Source organism: Gossypium raimondii, chromosome 12, assembly GCF_025698545.1.
Source record: "Gossypium raimondii isolate GPD5lz chromosome 12, ASM2569854v1, whole genome shotgun sequence".
In the NCBI taxonomy this organism is placed as follows: domain Eukaryota; kingdom Viridiplantae; phylum Streptophyta; class Magnoliopsida; order Malvales; family Malvaceae; genus Gossypium; species Gossypium raimondii.
In genome coordinates this window covers 48,115,151-48,136,803 of record NC_068576.1, presented here as the reverse complement: position 1 = coordinate 48,136,803, position 21,653 = coordinate 48,115,151, and the positions used below count along the sequence as shown (strand labels likewise).

The 21,653-nt window shown below is 31.5% G+C and overlaps 2 protein-coding genes across 5 annotated transcripts; both read left to right on the top strand.

The window, feature by feature from the left end:
• The first annotated feature begins 11,094 nt into the window (after positions 1–11,094).
• On the top strand, positions 11,095–16,578 carry LOC105764637 (hypothetical protein). Of its 4 annotated transcripts, XR_008191934.1 has the most exons (11): positions 11,096–11,328; positions 11,870–12,110; positions 12,187–12,251; positions 12,578–12,618; positions 12,817–12,905; positions 12,996–13,109; positions 13,217–13,294; positions 13,575–13,640; positions 14,209–14,289; positions 14,793–14,888; positions 16,249–16,578. XR_008191934.1 is itself a non-coding variant. In XM_012583295.2 (10 exons), the coding sequence occupies exons 1-10, from the start codon at positions 11,187–11,189 to the stop codon at positions 16,354–16,356; spliced, it is 951 nt and encodes a 316-aa protein (XP_012438749.1). In that variant the 5' UTR covers positions 11,095–11,186; the 3' UTR covers positions 16,357–16,578. The 4 variants fall into 4 exon arrangements, 3 of the variants coding, with proteins under 3 accessions (XP_012438749.1, XP_012438748.1, XP_052481306.1); XM_012583295.2 differs by lacking the exon at positions 14,793–14,888 and having other exon boundaries at positions 11,095–11,328; positions 11,944–12,110; XM_012583294.2 differs by lacking the exon at positions 14,793–14,888 and having other exon boundaries at positions 11,098–11,328.
• Positions 16,579–18,726: 2,148 nt separating this feature from the next.
• Positions 18,727–20,795, top strand: LOC105764636 (HVA22-like protein a). Its single transcript, XM_012583289.2, has 5 exons — positions 18,727–18,992; positions 19,219–19,245; positions 19,376–19,498; positions 20,104–20,350; positions 20,547–20,795. The coding sequence occupies exons 1-5, from the start codon at positions 18,931–18,933 to the stop codon at positions 20,601–20,603; spliced, it is 516 nt and encodes a 171-aa protein (XP_012438743.1). The 5' UTR covers positions 18,727–18,930; the 3' UTR covers positions 20,604–20,795.
• The last annotated feature ends 858 nt before the right edge of the window (positions 20,796–21,653 follow it).

The following is a 21,653-nucleotide window of genomic DNA, read 5'->3' as shown; positions in this document are numbered from 1 at the left end:
ACCAATAATATTGGTAAAAGAATTATATAAAATATACTAAAAAGTGAATGAATATTTAGTTAAATTAATGATAAAATTAAATATTTAAAATTTTAGTATTTTGAATTTAAATCTCATTATCGTAGAATTTTTTATTTTACATAAAAATATCAAAAGATAAAAACACTCTTATAATAATATAATTTACTTTGTAATAAAAATTCCTTTTAGTTATTTTCTAATTGAGGCTACATAATTTACTTTGTTATAAGACTGTCATTTTAGTGCATGTCTTAATAAACTACCTATGTTTTTTTTCCCTTCTTTTTCTAGAACATTTTCAGATATTTTTTTCTTCCACCAACATAACACAAGCAAACAGTTCATAACTGCAGAAATTTGTTAGATATGATATAAGTGCAGAAAGATGTTTCATCCTGCAATTTAAATGGAAGAAAATAGTTCATAAGTGCAGAAATTTCGCTTTGCTCAATTTTTTTGTGACGTTTTCCAAAAGGCGCCGCTAATGCTTGATCTATAGCTGCGTTTTTTAGAAAGCGTCGCTAATTCTCGATCTATTGCGGCGTTTGTTAAAAAGCGCCGCTAATACTACTAAAGCTCAAAATAGAGAGCGATGTCATTTTCTCAACTTTTTTGCGGCGTTTTCTGTAATGCGCCGCTAATGTTTGACCTTTAGCGGCGTTTTACAAGAGGCGCCGCTAATGCTCGATCTTTAGCGGCATTTTAAAAAAGCACCGCTAATTCTAATTTTTTTGTGGCGTTTGTTAAAAAGTGCCGCTAATGGCACCAAAGCTCAAAAAAGAAAATGGCGTCGTTTTGCCCAACTTTTTTGCGGCGTTTTTCTATAAGCGCCCCTAATGCTTGATCTTTTGCGGCGTTTGTTAAAATGAGCCGCTAATGCTCAATTTCTAAAAACCTGTAGTGCCTCCTCCTTTCTTTTAGCTTTTCTTTTGTTTGATACAATATGATTCTATAATTTGTGGCATTGGATAGTGAAGTCGAAAAGTGGATTAGATTAGAAATGAAATATGAATTTTAAATATATCTGTATTCGGAGCTCGTTTAGTACATAAAAAAAAAATGAAAATAATATATATTATAAAATTGAAAAACCAAAGTTGAACCGACCAATAACTTTTTCCAACTCATTCTTTTAAGTCTATACTAAATCCTTTAAAATGTCAAATATATCAACTGAAACTTTACTCAGGAAAAATGGAGAATCGAATTACTATAAATAATTTTAAAAATCCAAAAATCCTGATTCATCCAATTTAAACTGATTTGGTTTTGGATAATTATTCAATATTATTTTATTTTAATTATAATATCTTAATAATTTCATTCTCTCTTTAAATAATGAAATTGCTTATTGCATTGGATCACTAGTTAACTAAGAAACGTCAATCTCTGAACATTTTTCTTTTTAATGAATTATACAGAAGTAAATCAGTACCACACACAGTAGTTTTAAAACACCATTTACATAACCTATGTGTTTCACGTCCCAAATGTAAACATTGTTATGAAAGTTTTACTTTCCAAAAAGAAAAGCACCATTTACAAATCATATTAATGTGGTGGAGCGTTGATTAATTGGGGGCATTTCCTTTTAGACCAGCAAACCCTTTCAAATAACTACCACTCTCTCACGCTTGATTCTTCCATTATGCTCGTATTTAATTTTTTTTTTTTTGAAATCAAGATGTAGATCGTTGGTAGTGGTGATTAATATTTTTGTTGTGGGTACTTTTCAAAGAGGTAAACGGTTGACCATGAATTGTGCTTCATTTTCATGGGCGAGAATCAAACTCTTAACCTCATGGTTAAGGGATGAGGCGAGCAATCATCAAACCACACCTCATCTTTAAAAATTTAACCTTTTGTGTGTCAAATTATTTCTGGTAAACTACATTAGTAGTGATCCAACTATTGGTATTTTTTTTGCCACTCAATTATGAAAAATTACAAAAAAGAAAGAGAAATCAAATTATACAATGTGTTACGTTGAAGGTTAAGTTTTTTTTAGAAGTAAGACTAAATTGACATAATTTATAAATGTTGATGGTTAAAGTTGATATAAGCCAATTCTAAAAGTTGTCATTGTTAACTCGTTGGTGACCAAAACAGATAAAATTGAATAGTTGGACAACTATTTTGTAACTTTTCATAGTTGAGTGACCAAAAAGAAATTTACTACTAATTAAGTGACTATTTTGTAACTTTTCATAATTGGATGACCAATTTTTTTAATAATAATGGGGTGACTAGTTAAATTTTTTGAGAGATGTATATCATATTTATCATAAAATTTAGGAATAATATGTTTATGATTATTTCTAAAAGAAAATTGACTAAGGAAAAAAAAGGGTTTCTTTCACTATTTATTTTGTGATTTGATTCTTTTATTTGTTATTTTTAAAATTTTTCAATTAATTTTACAATTTTAAAAAGCATTATTGATTTTCTGGATTATTTGAAGTTAGTATCTGTTATCTTTTGTACAAAAATAAAAGGATGGCAATTTCTACTCGGATCATTCCACCATGTGAATTGAAGTTAGTATTTACCATCCCTCTTTACCATGTGGTGGAATGAATATAGGTGGTGAATAGCATAAACAATTTTAATTTAGAAATAAATATTTAACAAAGCTTTAAAATAACAAATAATATTTGATACATTTTAGATTCTACAAGTAACGTCGGAGTTGATAAGTGCCTTATAGGGATATGATAAAATATTTTAAAAATAAATATTTAAAAAAGAAACACCTAACAATTTTTAATGTTACTTGTGGAATAAAAAACCCATTGTCAACAAATCAAATACTAACCGTTAAAATAATGTCAACTACTCATCCAATAACTACAAGTGTACAATATTATTATTAAAGAATAATTACAACGAAATAAATATGTTAAGAAGTATTTTGATGATCGAGTCCATACGAAAGTCTACAGCTAACTTCAACTAATTAACTTGACGCACTAACTATTTTACTAAGAAAATGATTTGATACACCGACAGTGGAATTTGTTAGACTCCATAAGTGGATTAAGGGTTTGACAAGTGTATTATAAGGTATAGTAAAAAAAATTTTAAAAACTAATTACATAAATATATATGACATTTGTCACACCCTCAAACCGTATGTGAAGTCTAAGAAACTCCATTGGCAGTGTATCAAATAATTACTCTTTTACTAATATAAGTTAAAGGACAATACGGTAAGTAAATATGAAGACTGCAGAAAATAAATGCAATTAAAATAGGAAAGAGATTTGGTATGTTGCCTGTGAAAATTTTAGACTCTATAAGTAGGGTTAGGGGTCGAGAAGTATCCTATAGGAGTATAGTAAAATATTAAAAAAATAAATATTTTAAAAAAGAGACACATGACAATTTTTAAGGGTTGCTAATGGAATAAAAAAGTACGCTGCTAGTGGACTGAATACTAATCCATTAAAATAAATAAAACAATAAAAGACTACTTTGATTATTCAATCTCAATTCATGAATTTAGTGGTAAGGATCATCTTCAATTAATGATAATTAGGCTCCGTTTGTTTCACTGAAAATGGCTTCCGGAAAATGATTTCTAGAAAATGATTTATTTTTCTGAAAAAGCTAATATTTTCTGGTGTTTGGATGAATCTGTGTAAAATATTTTCTTTTGTTTGGCAGGTTCTTTAAAAATATTTCATAAAAGTAATTTTCAATTAAACAAACATACATTTGAGATTTTTTTTCATTGTTTATTTGAGTTTATTTTATATCTATAATTTTATATTTTACATTGTTTTTACATATATTAAAAATATTTTGTTAAATTTAGGTTCATTGCAACGATTATTTTTAGTTAAATGACTACCAACTGAGTATTTTTTGATTTATAAATGTGACATTAACAAATTTGACAAAAAAATTAACAATGTCGTGACTAGACTTGATTTTCAAATCTGGAAAGTAGAGGGCTAAATTCTTGAAAATAAAAGTACGAAACTAAATTGCAAATTTGTGAAGAATATATAGACTTATGACATATTTTAACATTTATACTACAAAACATTTATTACTAATATATTTATAATTGTAATAAATATTTAGTATTAAAATATTAATATTGATATTTTCAATAATATGTGAATAATATTATTTAAAATTATTATTTTAAAATTTACTATTAAAATAAAATTTAAATATTAAATAATTTATTAAAAATAATTAATTATATTAATTATATTAATAATTTTTTATATGACTAAATATAAATAATTAAAAAGGCTTATTTTCTGTTGACCTGTAAGTCATTTTCCGTTGACCAAGCTGTTTTCTGTGAAACAAACACAGAAAAATGCAGAAAATATTTTCCGTAAAACCTTTTACATGTAAACAAACGGACCCTTAATAACACATATCAAATTATTCCTAATCTAGAATTAATGGCACAAATATGTCTCCAAATTAAGGCCAAATGCTTAAAAAGCATACTTGTCAGTGTCGCATATTTCCTAATGCCTTTGAGCAGTTTATTATAGTTACTAGCTTTGCACTTGGTTATTGTGGTTGTCAACTAGAGGTTGTTACCTAGAACTAATCTTGGGTAGATGCTTGTGTAGTGGGTGGTTGGCTCTCAACCTACTTTCCTCTAGAATTATCGTTAGCTTTTCTATCACCTAGAATTAATGACATAATTAGGAGTGAGATTTGGTTCAATTCAGTTTATTTTTTCGATTTTTTAACCGAACATGGGTCTTCGATTTTTCCATTTTTCAAACCAGTGGACATAAGAAATCTGTTATTACCCAACCATACTAAATCAGTTAGGTTCAAGTTTCAGATTTCCATAATTATTTTTTAGCCTTGAGCTTTTGGACTTTATTTAAACAAAATTGTCTTTGGATTTGGACTATTCAACTTTAATTTGATAAAATTATCTTTGTTTCATATTTCTTACACTATTTGAGAATTTTAATTTTTTAATTATACATAAATCTCAATTAATATATTTATCTAAAAATAATTTATAAAAACTATAATTATAAATATTTATTAACAATCTAACTAAACATTTATTTAATCACTCTCAATCTTTGCTACACATAATCAAAATGTTAAATTATTTGTATTTTCTAACTTTTAATGATACGAGCCAAGGAGGTGACACTCAAGGGGTTGTTTTTCCTAGTGGGCACGACAATTAAAATCAAAGATGAATGCTTTTGTCCAAGACTTTATTGCTACAAATTTAATTCATCATGTTCGTGACATTGACAAATACGGGAAGTGAAAGCCCATAAATTGGTGGATTAATCTTTTATGTATATTATTATTATTATTATTATTATTTACTTAATTCTCATTGGTTGAGACACATCATTTATGAGTTAAGTAATTTTATTGGTTAGGTTATTATTTATTTATTTTATTAGATAATTTTAAAGAGTTTTATTAGGATTCAATTACTCTTTAAAGAGTTTTTATTAGGATTCAATTACTCTTGTAATTTGCCTATAAATAGGCTTGTTTTCTACACATTGGACAAGATATACATAAAAAAGAGAGTATTTGTTTTCTTCCAAATATGTGTGAAGCAAATTTTTGAGAGTAGAGTGATTCTTCTCTTGCTATTTAGTTTGGAGTTTGTTACTTTCGAGGTATTTCGGAGTTACAAATATTCAAATTTCTTCCCGTTCATCGGTGTTTCTAGAGGTTCTTCTTCTAGGGGTTTCGTAGGGAGCCGCTCAATCATTGGCGTTTTTGGTTGCAAGTTAACCAAGGGTTTCATAGGGCAAATCTATCCTTTTATTATTATTATTATTATTTAACTAATTTTATTTATTATCGTTTTTATTTCTAATTTGTGTTTCTCTTGTGTCTAGATCCGGGGGTTCCGCATCAGTTGGTATCAGTTTCAGGCCATTCCGTGTTATTTTTGAAGCTAAAATCAAATCCGAAACGAGTCAAAATACCAAAAACACTTTTCATCGGTTTCGTCGATTCTTTTTTTTTAAGTTTGTGTTTATTCTCCTCTTGTTCTTTAAAAAAAACAGCAAAAAGAAAAAGAAAAAGAAAAAAGAAGAAGCAAAAACCGCAAAAAAACCGCAAAAAAAAAGTTGCCTACATTTCATACGTAGGTTTCTTCTTTTCCTATTATTGTTATTATTTTTTATTTTTCCCAAAATTAAATTTCTTTTCCTTCATCTTTTCTTGACTCAAGTATAATTAAAGCTTCAATTTTTTTTTTTGAAAATCTTAAGACACCGAACGTTTCTGATTTTTGTTTTTTGTTTTTAAATTGGGTAGAGTTTTCTTAAGTTTTCTTCTTATTAAAGCTTTTCTTTGACTCTAGAGTTAGGGATCGTTGCAGGTCTACGTTTTTTTGTTTCTCTTACGCTTTCTAACACTTTGTTTCTTCTTGTAATGACAAAAAAAAAGCACCCCAACTTGGAAATGTTAAATGATAACCAAAATTTTAGAAAATTTAACAACAATATAATAGAAAAAAGAACAAGGTACATAATAAGCCAAAAAAGAAAGAAAGAAAGAAAGAGATGATCACTTGAATTCTTGGAAGTTTTAATAACAATAATAAATAAGTAATGAATTCGTGAGAGACTAATATTGAAATTGTCACAACCTGGTTTGGCGAACCGGTTCAGTTTGGGAGACTACGCCAGCAGAGACCACCTAAGTTGCAAGACTTAGATCGGATAAGGTTGGTAATTTCGTGGCAGAGCGCTACGAAGAACTTCACCAACGTTGCGGAATGCCAGTTTGAGCGATAGCGAGGCTGTAATTAGGACGAGGACCTTATTAGGCGGATTTTCTCGCTAATAATATCGCCACTCGTGTTTTAGTATCGTTCCTTAAGTAAGTACAATAACTTGTAGGACACGTTTAAGTCACCTGACATCTAAGTGGAGGTAACGTGCCAATAATTAGGACACTTGTAGAGCCTCGTCGGATGTGATTAATTAGTGAAAGTGTGTAAGAATAAGTAATGATTAGAGATAATTCTGATTGGTTAGACGTGGGTTATCTATAAATAGGATAACATGATAGTAGAGAGAAATTTCTAATTCACCCTCTCCACCAAACTTTGTTATCATCAAAGAAACTAGGAACTAACTTAAGAAAAGATTGGTAGGATTTCTTTGAATACGGGGTAGGAAGGAAACTCCTATCCAGAAATCATTTGCATGTTTATAGATTCTTGTTGTATCCTAAGTTTTTGATTATTTTTGATGATTAAAGAAGTTGTTTTATTATTTAGCTAAAGAATCAGGAGAAGGTATCAGTGCTAAAGAAAAAGAACCGGTAGAGTAGATAAAGCTCTGACTAAAGTATTTTGGTGAGTTCCTCTATACTTTGTGTCTGGTATCTGTGTTAGTTTGCTTACCTCTAAACTTCGTATAGCTAGGTATGTGGCTTAGTTATTTGGTTAAACACGGTTAAATAGGCCTAGAAAACCTGGTATATATATATATATATATAGTATGAGTACTCTTTCCTTGGTGCACAAGCTCCGTATCCAATTGGGTGTGAGGAGGTACAGGAGGGGTGTCGTATATAATGATAAAGAAGATACAAGAAAATATGTTTTGCCTCTGATATGACACTTAGATGCAAGCTGTGATTTGTAAAAACCTGACCTTGTAGGAGAACACTTATGTGTTTATACAAGGAAGGGACTTAGGAGGATACAGAAGTGATGTTATTATATGGCTCAGACGAGCGAAATTGAAGATACAAGAAAATTTTTGTTCTTCGAGAATTGAGATCAGAAGTTAGCATAAGGAAGGGGTGCATAGAAAAAGGGTGCATGTGGTATTGCATGTTGCATACAAGCATGGTCAGTCAGTCTATCTGTCATAAATGGTAGTCCACACAAGTGGCGTGTTCGCGGAGCAGATGTGCCCGTGATTGTCATATATGAGTATAGAAACCGGTGTTGTTTGCTACTAGGTTGAGTTGGTTTGCGGTATCATTCGTCAATTGATCTGTAGGCCAGGGTAATGTATCCGCCAAATAGGGAGAACTAGTCAAGTCCTTTTTTTCTTAATGTCTGATAGTAATTAATGTGAGATTGTTCTTCCTAGGAACTCACTAAGTTCTTACAAACTTACTCAGTTTCTTCTTCTTTTTAGGTTCTTAGGTTAAACGAGGTGATCGAATGGATACAACTAGATTTGTGACGATTTTCGAGCCTTCTTAATTTCAGGAGTAACATGTATTTGTTGGGGGTGTTAAGCCAATTGTTAGAAACCGCCAATATGAAATTTTAATCTGTATTGAACGATATTTTAAAACGTTGAATATTGAATGGAAGCTTTGATGAATGTTAATTAAGTGGCCACCAAAGGGATATTCTGTGCATCCTTAATGCAACGGGTTTTTATTTAAATGACACTTCCAATAAAAATGGTCTTGAACTAAGGGAATACCATTTTGATTAAAGGGGTACCCACCATAAAGAAAGTATGTGTTTTTCTAATCGGGTCAACTGTTATTCTGTTAGTCTGTTGCAAAGAAAGTATAGGTTCTTGCTAATGCTAATTAGTATTTGCAACTACTAACTTTGTTGTATAAATACATAGCTCGTCTCATCTTCAGATATTAAAGCTAATTCAATAAAACAAGCAGACTACTTTTTGCATTCTGATTTTAGTTCATTCTTTAGTTTAGTTTTTGTATTCTGGTTTTAGTTCCTTCTTCTCTAGTTTAGTTTTCTTTCTGCAAGTTTGGTAAATTGTTTGATGATATATTGGGCTTTTTTTGGAATTTTTACTTAGTTTTTTTGGATTTTTTAGTGTTCAATGGAATAAACTAAAATCGAACTGAATTGATGTGGTTCGATGGCATCATCTAATTGAAACTAAACAAACTAACAAAAAAAACCTAAATCGAGTCGAACCGAATTTTCGATTCAACTTAGGGCTAGTTTGGATGAGCGGTGTGTTTACCTCCGGTGAGGTTAAAAACAGCGGTGGCGGTGAGATTAGTTACTGTAGCAGTGAGATTGGGTACTGTAGCGGTGAGATTAGAAACAATGATGGAGTGTGTGTTTGGATTCAAACGCAGTTGTAACGGTGAGGTGAGAATGAAAAATGACTATTAAGGACATCAAATTAAAATTGATATATAATAGAAGTTATTTAAATTATTTTACTTTTTTAAAATTATTAAAATATACAAATTCATTTAATAAAATATTAAAATGTATCTTCCAATATTTTAATGAATTATATAATTAATTTAAATTATTTATTAGATAAAATAATAATTATTTTTAACTTTTTTATAGTTATAATTAAATATTTTTTTATAACAATGATAAATATTTTTTTATTTTTAAAATACACTACATATTTTTTTTATTTTTAAAATACACTACATATATTTCTTTATTTTTAAAATACATTACATATATTTTTTTATTTTTAAAATACACAAATACAATGCAATTTCCCCATTCCCATCTTCCCTTTTCCATCAATTCCCCTCTTCCACCGTGCCCTCCTCCCATTTCCCATTCCCATTTCCCCTCTTCCATCGATTCCCCTCCTCCCATTTCCCATTCCCATTTACGGTTGCTTCTTCAAATTGAGGCAGTAGGATTGTTTCTGGTTTTGCTTTGGATCAGGTGTCTTAGCAAGCACCATGTTGTGGAGTGGGAATCGGGTAAAGAAGGTTGCACAATGCATGTGTCTCCTGATCAACTTTGGCCTCATACCAAGGTTCGTTTTTTTTTCTTGTTTTGTTTCTGAAGGTGGCAGCAAACTCAAAATGCTCATCAGCTATGTTGACGATTTACCTACTGGGTTTTTCAATTTCTTTCCTTTGTTTATAAACATCAATGGTTATGTATTTACTGCTGTTGATTGGATTAAAATATAGGGTGTTTTCTTACTAGTTTTGATTGGATCAAAAGGGGTTGTTTAACAAATTATGGGTATTATTGTCTTCCCAAATGTTCATCGCCTCACTGGAGCTTTTACCACCAGTCGACTTAAAGGTCGTCCCAAAGTCGATAGAAGCTCCTCACCGTCTTGAAGCAAAATATTCCAAAAGGTCATCCATCCAATCCCAATCTTGATCCGATTGAAAATAAAGGGGAAATTTATCAACGCACTGTAGTGCGTTAGAATTCAAAGGGGGCCTTAGTTTCCCTGTTTGATTGGGTTTTTGGCTCAACTCTAGCATGTGCTCAAATTAAGAGCACTAAACCACAAGCATCTTTTGTAAATCAAGTTTTAACCCTCTTTCAATTACTAATTCATTAACTTTCGGATCTTCCAATCGCATAAATAATTTAACTCATTATAGATTGCAAGTAACATAAAAATATATTTTAAATAATTTAAAAATAAAAATTAAAATTTAAAACTTAAAATAAAAAAATATAATTTTTAGAAAATTCCTAATAACTTTTAAAATTATGAAAATTTAAAATATAAAAATTTGAAATGAAAGTTAGTCAACATTGGTCAACACCTAGTCAACACAAGTAAAAGTAAAATGTATATTTTTAAATTATTTAAATATTCTTTTCCTATTTCTTATTTTTGATTTAAAAATATTTTTTTAATTTTAATAAACATGAACGCCGTGAGACACATTTTGATTGATTGAGGTGTCACGTGATATGTTTTGATTGACGCCATATGTCAAACGGTTTTGGTAAACTGCTGTAAAGTTCATCCATTTATGTTTTTTTAGTCACTCAACTATAAAAAATTATAAAATGATTACCTAATTATTAATAATTTTCTTTTTTGGTCACTCACCATGAAAAGTTACAAAATAGTCATCTAACTATTCCATTTTTCCTTTTTGGTCTCCGGCTTGCTAACATAAAAATGGAAACACTCAAACATCCAACATAGTTGGGTGACTAAAAAGATAAAATTGAATATTTAAGTGGCAATTTTGTAACTAGGAGCAATTTACCAATCAGTTTTTAACACAGTTACAAAATGATTGAACTGAATAAGCAGAAAAGTTAGAAAAAAAAAAGTTTTAGGTAGGAAAATGAGAAAACATGTATAGTTTGGGGGGCCAAAGGCATTAAAATGTTTTAACGTCTGGTGGAAGTCGGGGCAGGAAAAAATTGGCCCCGTACCAAACGTCGGCATTCGTAGCTTCTATTTTAAGGAAGACCTCGAAACAGAAGCAAAAGAATGGTGATGGGTAGAGTTAGAAATTGGTGGAGCCATTCCAAAACTGTTGCTGTAATATGGTTCTCTTCTCTTGCTTTGTTCTTCTTTCTCTTCCAATTGGCTCTCCGAAATTCCACCTCTCTTTCTTCCCTTCCTTCTTCAGGTACTCTTTCTTCTTCTATCAAGTTTTCTTGGTAATTAAAGTTGAAAATATGACGACTTTTAAGATCTAATCGCATTTTAGCTTTAAAATAACTAACGAGAAGCTTAGTTGTTCATCATGATGTCCTAATTTTTCATATGAACTTTAAAATTGTCCTGGGTTTATGTGTTTTTGTTGCTGGGATTTGATGAAACTTCGCGTTTTCTTGCTAGGATTCGGGATTTTGAGTGTAAATGTTGTGTGTGTGTGTGTGTGTGTTTATTGATTCACAGTCTTCCCTTTTACTTAATATTGCTTTTATGATATGCATTAAAAGGTTGAACTCTTTTGGATGACTGTTTGAGCTACCTGACACCACTTAATTTTGATGGTTTTATGTTTGAGATCCGTAGAACATAATGTTGCCAGTGAATTCGTGGTGTTAGTTCATCATGCTTGCCTTATTATTAAAATTCTCATTTTGTAATATTCTTTTATCAAATTATTGATAAAAAATTAAATTGATAGCCTTTTTTTTTTCTTTTTTCTTTTTAAATCGGAGCTTCGCACAAATTCAGGCAAGCTTTGCACACTTGGACTTTAGTGTGTTAACTTTGTTAGGGATATTTTTATCAGATTCTGCTATGGCAAATAGCAATCGAAGATCAACATTGTATGATAAAATGGAAAGGGATTTGGACCAGCATGGAGCAGCTTTTCTTAAACATGGTGAAACTTCTCAATCGCTGTCACTTTCAGATCTCTTTACTTTGAAAAATGGATTTGTAACACCTGTACTTAAGGTAATATATGAGTCAACCGAGCTATAATCAATCCTTCCGTACAAGCGGTTAATAATGGCTTTCCTTCTCATTTCAGGCAGCACATCCTCCTGTACGGGCCAACGTTTTGTATATGAGCACAGAATACTCTGTGCCCATCTCGTAAAATTTTGTTTCATTGGAATGTTTTTTTCCATTTGTTGTTTTTATTAAATTTTTGACCTACTTGTTTCTTATCAGAATATTGACCCCAGAAGTAAAATGCCTGCACTAATAACTTTGATCTGATCTTAGTTAAGTGTGATTTCCCATCATGCCGTTTTAGCAAAAGTTTTAAGAGTTGAAGCTGGCTTTATAATTTACAGGACTTAGAGATAATTAAAGGGGACTTCTATTTAATATTTCCATTTTATGCTTAGCCGTTTTTGTGGGTTGAGGGAGGGGTTAGCCCTTACATTATACTCTGATGCATGCTTTGTTTGTCACAGGAAGGCTGTAAAGCAAGTATTTGATCCATACTTTGACAAAGGTAATCTGTGGTAAAGAAGTATATTTTTGTGTTGCTGTTTCTTCCACATTTTTCTGTTATCTATTTAACTGATTTGATATTTCTTTTAATAACGAGAGTAGTTTAGATAAGTTATCATTTATTCCTTTATTTAATTGATAACTTTTGCTTTTTCTGCATTTATTCTCATGTGTTCGCTTGCTTATATATTTTGGTTAGCGATCTGGTTTCAGAACTCAAGCTTGTACCATTTCAGTATGTTCCACGCATCACATCATATTGCACCTGTTTCCGCCTCTGAAATTGAGGTAACTTGCCTGTTATAGCTATTTTGTTACCTCTTTTTTCTGCTTGTTAGATGTTGGGTTCGATTTTTGAAGCCTCTTTTCTTTTGTCAGATTGAAGATGAAGCAGCTGCTGCTAAAGCTGTTGCAGAAGGGCTATGCCCTTTAGAAATTGTCTTAGACAGGGTAGTTTTAACTTCGACTGGTGTGCTTCTTGGCTGCTGGCAGGTTAGTCCTTCACTTATAGTCTCCTGTTTCCTAAATGAGCTGTTGAAAAAGGAAAGAAAGGATTTTTATACTTTTTAGTGCCAGATAACATTTTTATTTTTCTCTAGGTAATTTCTGGAACGGATCCCGTAAGCATTCGTGCTAAATTGAGAACAGCACTTCCACGAGCACCAGAGAAGCAACTTGTAAGATCCTTATGAAAATCTTAATTTTGACTAAACTAGTAATATTCAAATGGCAACATTGTGTCTTTCAAAAATAAAGAAGAAGAAAGAAAGAAATGGCAACATTGCTAATATAAGGGCTATACTTTTTTATGGTAATATCTTGGCCTGTTAATTCTTATTTGATGGTTTTGGCATCATTTTTAGGATCTCTGTCTTGTTTGACAATCATAAGTATTTATGTGACTGTAAAGGAAATGTTTTTTATTTTAAAATAGAACTTTTTTGCTTACTTTTGCAGTATGATGAGGCTATTCTTCACACATCTTTTGCAAGGCTTCTGAGTCACCCTAAAGCTTCACTCATGGTATTATTTTTAAGTTCTATCCAGTTACAGTAGTTTCCTTTTTATTCTTAATTTTTATGAAGTTACACGTATAGAAGTACATTAAGAGTAGTTACAATTAATGCCAATTTTTACATCCATATAAGAAATTAACCAATGGACCAGAAAATAACTGGATAAATCCAACATAATGTTGGACTAAACCCACACATTGTGAGACTGAATTTTCAATCACAAATTCATCTTCTTTGTTTCATCCCTTTCAATGTTCTTTTGAGTTCCCTAGGTCAACATGTATATTTTCATTCCTTTTTATATTGCCATGATATTTGAACCATGAAATACTACATAGTTATTGCTGTTGTAATTTGAGAGAAGCCCATTTGCTGACTCAAGCATTGTAAAGTTTCCCTTGACTCTTGTATGAGTAAACTGCGACTTTTTGCCACTATGGCAAAAGTATGGCTGGCAAAGCTTGTTATATTAGTTTCCTTGTTTAGATCTAATGGTGAATTGAAGTTACAAGAATTATGTGATTGGTTCAAGCTCATATTCTTACATATATGTATACAATGCATGTCTTATGCAGGACACTGATAGTACTTCAAATCCAATCAAACTTTTCCATAAGCTAGTCTCTCAACTAAACAATGAAATCCGTGGATTTAAGGCAAGTTGTTATACTTTGTATCATTACTTGGCATGCATTTTCATTGTCTGAATAGCTTCCTATGCGTGATCCTCATGTTTTGATTGATCACTTTATTTTTAATCCGCCCATGCATGAAATCTCACATGTGCATGATCCCCACTTTTTGATTATTTACTTTATTTTTAATCGGCCACCCCCTTCTCCTCTCTTTTAAATTTCTTGAAAATCATAATTTAACTCCGAGTCTTTTATTTTTATTTATTTCTATTCTTGGCCCCCGTAACTTTTTTATAACTTCTAAGTTGAAGCTTTTCAAACTTTCCACTTAATTCTTGTGTGTTTTGTTTTCCGTAAAGAAGAAAAAAGAGAGTATTATCAATATTTCCTTGTATAAATGTTTTTTTTCACTTTTCATAGAATTGTTTTTTCCTAAAATATCATACTTGATGTCTCTCATAACTTTTACAAAATTCGTTTTTTTTTCATGGTTTGCTTATTACTTTTGAATATTTTCTTATTAGTTATAACTTTCACAATGAGGAAATAGAAGCCAGGTTCCTCTGTTGACAAAATCATATGCTAGCAATGGTGTCAAGCACTCCAATGCACTGATATATGTACTTTTTTTTATTGAACCTTAACTTTTATTTTTTCCTTTTTTTTGACTTTCCTGCAAGACTGTTTCTTTTATTTTGCATATTATTTCAACTAATATAAATAACTAAAATCTGAACTACAAAAAGGAAAAGAAAGAACTCAACTTCAAATCTTGTCTTTGGCCCTATTGACAATTCATGCAACAATAGCATGATATTCTCACCTGAAAGTGATAAGATACAGTTTTGTTTTAGAAAAGACATTTGCTGGTTGGGTGTGGTATTCTGGAACTGAAATTGAATCAAATACAGTTGATAACTAATCTACCCGAGTCAAAATCGGTTGGATTGTTTCATTTTTTTTAAATTAAAAAAAGTTATGTTTTTTATATAATGCTTTTAAGTTTTTTTTTTCTTCAGTAACTTAGATGTAAATTATTGATTTTCATATCATAAAAATTTAAATGTATTGAAATTTAATAAATATAAAATTCTGTTTGGTTTGAACATGAATAGAAAATTGAACTGAACCAAATACTTCCAATCGTAACCCAAATCAATTTCCATAAAAACTGTACTGAATACCATGGTTACTGTAGGTTTTCTGTTTTCTTGGTTTCTCTTGCTCATAATTGAGTTTTTACCTTAGTACCTGCTTGAAACATATACGTCTTTTAATCTAATCGGATATCCTTTGTGATATTTAGAACTTTTGGTAGGAAAGTCATCTAATGATAACTAAAGATTGTTTAAAAGTCTTGGTAACAACTATACATGATAGAAACACGGCATGATTTGGTTGTTCTTCCGCAATATGATGTAAATTTGTTTGCAAAAACTAGAATGACAATGATAATTGGATCAGAGATGCATGCAAATGACTATAAACAAAGGCACATTTGTTATGATGAAAATATTAGTATTCGGGATGGGAGTTTCTTGGTCCCTACTTTGCTGCTACCATTTTAACTGTCGTGAACTGAGGTAATCCCTGTTTTTTAAAGGACATTGTATCATGTTCCATATCTAAGTTCTTTGATGTTGAACTGTGGAACTTGTAGAAAGCATGGCTCTGGGAAACTTTTGAGCTCATTTTGTGGAAGAACAACAAGAGAATGGCATCAAATTTGTCAATTCTTCCCCATCTTTTCTTAGTTAGCATGCAATTCTCGCATCATAGGAAGTACTCGAGCACTAGAACTTTTTGTTACATTGTCAAAGAACGTGAACATCAAATATGTGAATCCTCTTGTACTAGGCATAGGATTAGTCCTACCGGCAAGGACATGGTTGAATGTGAATGCCTTGTTATCTATGTCAACTGTGTTTTCGTGCTCAATATATATAAAATATGATTGGTTGGTTTTGTGTTTGATGACAGGCAAAGGTGAAGGAGCTGTGGTATGTGGAGGAATATGATGTGTTGGCCCTTGCCTTAAATGGAAAAATGAAGGTGCGCAGGTTCCAAATGGGTTGCTCAAGTACCTGAAGTTCCAAATTCAGATGCAATTTTAAGCATATTTCAACTTCCATTTCTCCTACAGAGTTGTTACGATAGAGTACAATTCATAGTTTTATTTTGGCCGGGATTAAATATGTTAAGATACCTTTCTACTACTCCAAACATGAATTTGGGATGTTATCAACGAGTTTGATTTGATGTATTAATGGCCTTCTTTTTATTTATTTAAAATATCACAAAGTTATTTTATGATGTTGTCCCTTGATGGTGAATGAAACGATATATTGTTTTTCGTTTTACATAATTAAGAATATTTATTCAAAATGCTTTTCTTTCTCCTTTTACCAATTTATGCTTTTATGATGTGAAATCTCATGAAAATTATGAGGTTTATATAATTCAAACTAAATAAAATGTCAATTATCAAAAGAATTAAAATTTTGTGTTGATATGAAAATAATAAAATGTATTTACTTGAAAAGTCACCAGCTTTCGAATGTGAAAGTATTTTTTTTAATCTTTAAAATTTGACTTATCAAATCTTAATGTGTTTGCAATTTTCATGAATTCCACCTTGCGATTTATTCTGGATTTAAAATTCTAACGTTATTTAGGTTTATCTAAAAATAGTTATTCTTTTTGGTACATTTAAAATAGATATTTAAATATTATTCACATGTGTTATTATAAAAATTCTCTTTTTTTCCTTCGAACTATTTGTTTCTTTATATTTTGTTTTGCTCAGTGGTGGTGCCAGCCACCGAAGCCAAGTGTGGAGCGGATAACTGCTGAAAGCATCTATGTAGTAAGCCCACCCCAAGATGAGTGCTCTCCTATTTTGACTTTCCTAAAGCCTCCGATAACACAGCTGAGATGACAAGGGGTTCTCTGTCCCTGCGGGGATCGAGTGACAGAAGTTTGGAGAATTCAAGAGAAGGTCATGGTGAGACGAGCCGTTTATCATTATGATAGGTGTCAAGTGTCAAGTGGAAGTGCAGTGATACATGCAGTTGAGGCATCCTAATGGACTAGTAGACTTGAACCTTGTTCCTCCATGACCCGATCAATTCGATCAGGCACTCGCCATCTATTTTCATTGTTCAACTCTTTGACAACATGAAAAATCCATTGTTCAAATGGATTCAAAAGGAGGGCCTTAAATTTTGTGAACAATGCGGAGTTGAATTTGTTGGTTCTTGGATACAAAGATATCAAATGGGATACATAAGGCTAGCATGTCCAATAACTCATGTATGGTATTTGAAACGTCTTCCTAGTTATATCACCAATCTTTTGACAAACCTCTTAAAGAATTAGAGGGTCTAGTATACTGCGACGTGTGATTTGATCGAAATTATTATTTTACAGATTAGGAATAAGAAACTGTCATCCCCTTCAATTGAATTGGGATGCCCTGGATCTGACATGTCTCTTGGGAAGAGTAACATGAAGCTTAGAATTATGGGCGTATTCAATACTCCCAAATAAAAAGGGCATTGGTTTATGGTCGAGTTGGCTATCTCTTGCCTTTTTCCTCTCCAATCAACCCTTTTTTTTGTTGTCTTCACAAGTTGTGATGGATAAATGACAGTGTTTGTCGTTTGTTAAAACTCCATCGGTAACCAGTAATTTTTCTTGGAAAGTGGGTGACTCTTCGGTTGTCTTAAGTTTATTTCAGAATATTTCAGAGTAATAAATTATTTCACTTGTTGTCTTAAGTTTTATATATATATATATATATATATATTGTTTGTTTTTCCATTGTTTAATAAGTCTTCGGTTTTAAAAGTTTTTATCTACTCTTATGACATACTTTTTAGTTTTGCTTATGCATGTAATATTAGTTTTATGAGTGATTTTAGGGATGATTTTATTGTTGTCCTCTCTAGTTTGGTAAATACTGGATTCTTTTGTCAATTTTTGCTCTCCGCTTTGAAATATCCAGGGTTGATTTCCTTATCATATAAGTGATTACAATCACTTTAGATATATTGTGCTTGAGTTGTGATAAAGTCAATTGTCAACTTACTAATTCAAATTCAAAATTTTAATTAATAATAAAATCATATTATGTTATTTAAATTTATTAATAAAAATATTAATTTGAAAATTTTATTAATAAAAAAAACCGAGTTAACAGCGGAACCAAGTTTAGACAAAATGCTAAGAAGTTTGAAATGGTAATTCGGCCCGACTCGGTTCATATGAGAGCTACGTAGACAAAGGAAATGGCAATCATGTAATTCCAGTGGAAGAAAGTCCCTTTCATGGTATTTCTCCTACGAGAGTGATTGGTTCCACCAAACGAATAAGCAAAAGAAGCCCCTAAATTTCTTTCTGTTGAAAGTTAAGGAACATCCATAGCCGTCCATTTTAGTCACTCTTAAACTATCCACCGTTAGATTCCAACCGCCAAACAACCCCAACCTTCCTTACAAACCAGCTTTTAGCATCTTAAGCAGCTCAGCTTTCTTACGCATACAAAACACACTTGTCACTCAAGCAACTGCCCCAATAAGAACAAAACCAAAGCTTTGGGTTAGTTTCCTTTTTTAATTATATCAGAGGTTTCAGAAAGAAAAAGAGCCTTGGAAAGTGAAGATGGGATCTGGGGCTGGAAGTTTTCTTAAGGTTTTTTTTAAGAACTTTGATGTTCTTGCTGGGTAATTTCCTCTTGCCCCATTTATCTTGTTTCTACTTTGGGTCATGTATTTTATATATGTATGCTATTGCTACTTTAAAAAATGTAAATTTTAAAACATCAACTAAGAGAACAGAAATAGAGTTTTAGGCTTATTGTATACTTTTAACTTCAAGCTGTTTGTGTGTATGTTCCTGAATATCTTTAATATTTTATTTTCTAATTTGGTTTTTGGGTTAATTTTGCAGGCCAGTTATTAGTCTTCTGTATCCTCTGTGAGTGTGTTTTTCAATCTTTTTGGGGTTTCATTTACTTTTTTTCTCTTACCCTTTTAATTGGTGTAATTTACAAGTTGTCTGAACTTGAATTGGTTTAATTGTTCCATGGCATTGAATTCTTAAACAGTTATGCCTCAGTTAGGGCAATTGAATCCGAGTCTCGTGCCGATGACCGACAATGGCTTACATATTGGGTTCTCTATTCCATGATTACATTGCTGGAACTCACCTTTGCCAAAGTCATTGAATGGTAAATTTTTATGCTCTTGAATGATCAAGTTTGTGTTGCTCCTAGATAGCACATTTCTTGCTCTAACACTATCCCTATATATACATTTCCCGTTTCCGGGAATCCGAGTTAACTTTTTCTCTTTTGCTTTGGGGGTGTCTGAGAGAGGGAAAGCTCAGATTTTTCATTTGATTAAACAATTATGATTCTAGTTGACCAACTCAAGAAAAAAAATGGTTATTGTGCTTATAAAATTGACAATTTAGGTGACCAAACCTGCTGTATTCTTTAATTAGCTTCTCATCCACTAGAAGAGGAACCCATTTCTTTACCAAGGGTTTCAACTCACTTTATTTCAACAAATCGATTCCATCGAAAAAGTGGAAAGCATTGCCAAGATAAATCTAACTTGGTTATATTGAAGTTTCACCAATGTGTTAATTACTTATCTTTATATTTCTTTGCCCTGGTTTAGTTTCTCGGATAGTTGTGCGAAAAACTTCATGATACTTATGCTGGTTTTAAAGAAGGGAAGTTGTATGCTAAAGGCTTCTTATCATAATTATGCACATTCAGAAATTGCATTTGCCTATACCTTGCTGAAACATTTGAGAACATGAATACAGGATCCCAATCTGGTCTCACGCGAAGTTGATTTTCACCTGCTGGCTGGTCATCCCGTACTTCAGTGGTGCTGCTTATGTTTACGAGCATTATTTGAGACCTTTCTTTATGAACCCACAACAGACAATTAACATCTGGTATGTCCCGAGGAAGAAGGACTTCTTCAGTAAACCAGATGATATTTTAACTGCTGCCGAGAGATACATTGAAGAGAACGGGACTGATGCATTTGAGAAGCTCATTCATAGGGTATGCCATCAATGATCGGATTCTCTTTCAGTTACATGTTTTTGCGAGCTGTAATTCATACAAGGAAGTTTGATTTTACAGCATCTTTTTATTTTCATCCATTCATGTTGGTTCGCTATTAACTGATAGAAGCTCTTGAAAAATTTGACTACTGTTGGTTTTTGTAATAATCCATTGTTCTTCCATGGGTTTGCAGGCTGACAAGTCGAGGAGCAGTGGTTACATATATGATGACGATGGCTACAGATATTGAACCTTGTAGCTCTATGTGTAGCAAGTAACAACCCATAATATATACATATATGCTGTCAAGATGAAGTGTCTGGGAAAGAGACATTTTTGTGAGTGTGAAGAAGTATGAATGGTTGTGTAATGTTATGTAATTATGATAGGTTGCTTGAAACTTTGATATGGTAGATAGTGCAAGTTCCGAATTACTTTTTCATATTACGCTTACTTTCTGTCACTTGTAATTTTCATGCTTGTTTTTGTTTTGTTTCACTGCTTCACAAAGGTTATTTTATCTCATTGCTAATAGATCAATGGTGAAGGAAATTAAAGACGAAATTAAGTTTAATCCCCACCATCTTTAATCATGATTTAATTGCCATAGCTAGTTTTTGTTAAATCACCAATCAAGCCCCTTTTCTTTTCTCACATTAGACTTACTACACTTCTTTCTCCTTTGCAAATTAGTCCCTAGCTCAACTTTTGACTATTTGCAATTTTATTCAATTTCGATATTTTCCAGTGTCACACCAGTTTATACAACTATTGTCTAGTAGTGGTCACTTTTATATGATTCTGATGACAAAAAAGACTAATGTCAGGCTGTCTATGAACGATATTGTTATCACTGAATACCCAGACATTTCTCTCACTCCAAAATATCCCTCTTTTAAGAATCCTTTCTAAATCCAGGAGTTAGCCCCCTAAGTCTCAACAACGATTGATTTATTTGTGGGAATTGAAAAGGAAAATTATCTTTATACTTTGATATTTGGATCCAAAAAGATTCAGCCTTAATGGAATGAAAAATGTCCTGATAGAATATATATTTTTATATATTCTTAAAAAAATTAATTAATTAAAAACAATATTGCTATTCTTCAATTAACTCATGCCTGTGACATGGGGTTATCATTTTAGCACTTGATATGTTTATCAAATATGCCAGGGTTTTGTCCAGACATGGAAATTCCTATTTAGTTTCACTTGACTGTGTGGAGTTGATCTTTGTCAATCATCAATATTAATCAGAGCATTGAATTTAAGCTGCTGATAAGGTCTTAAACTCAAAAAA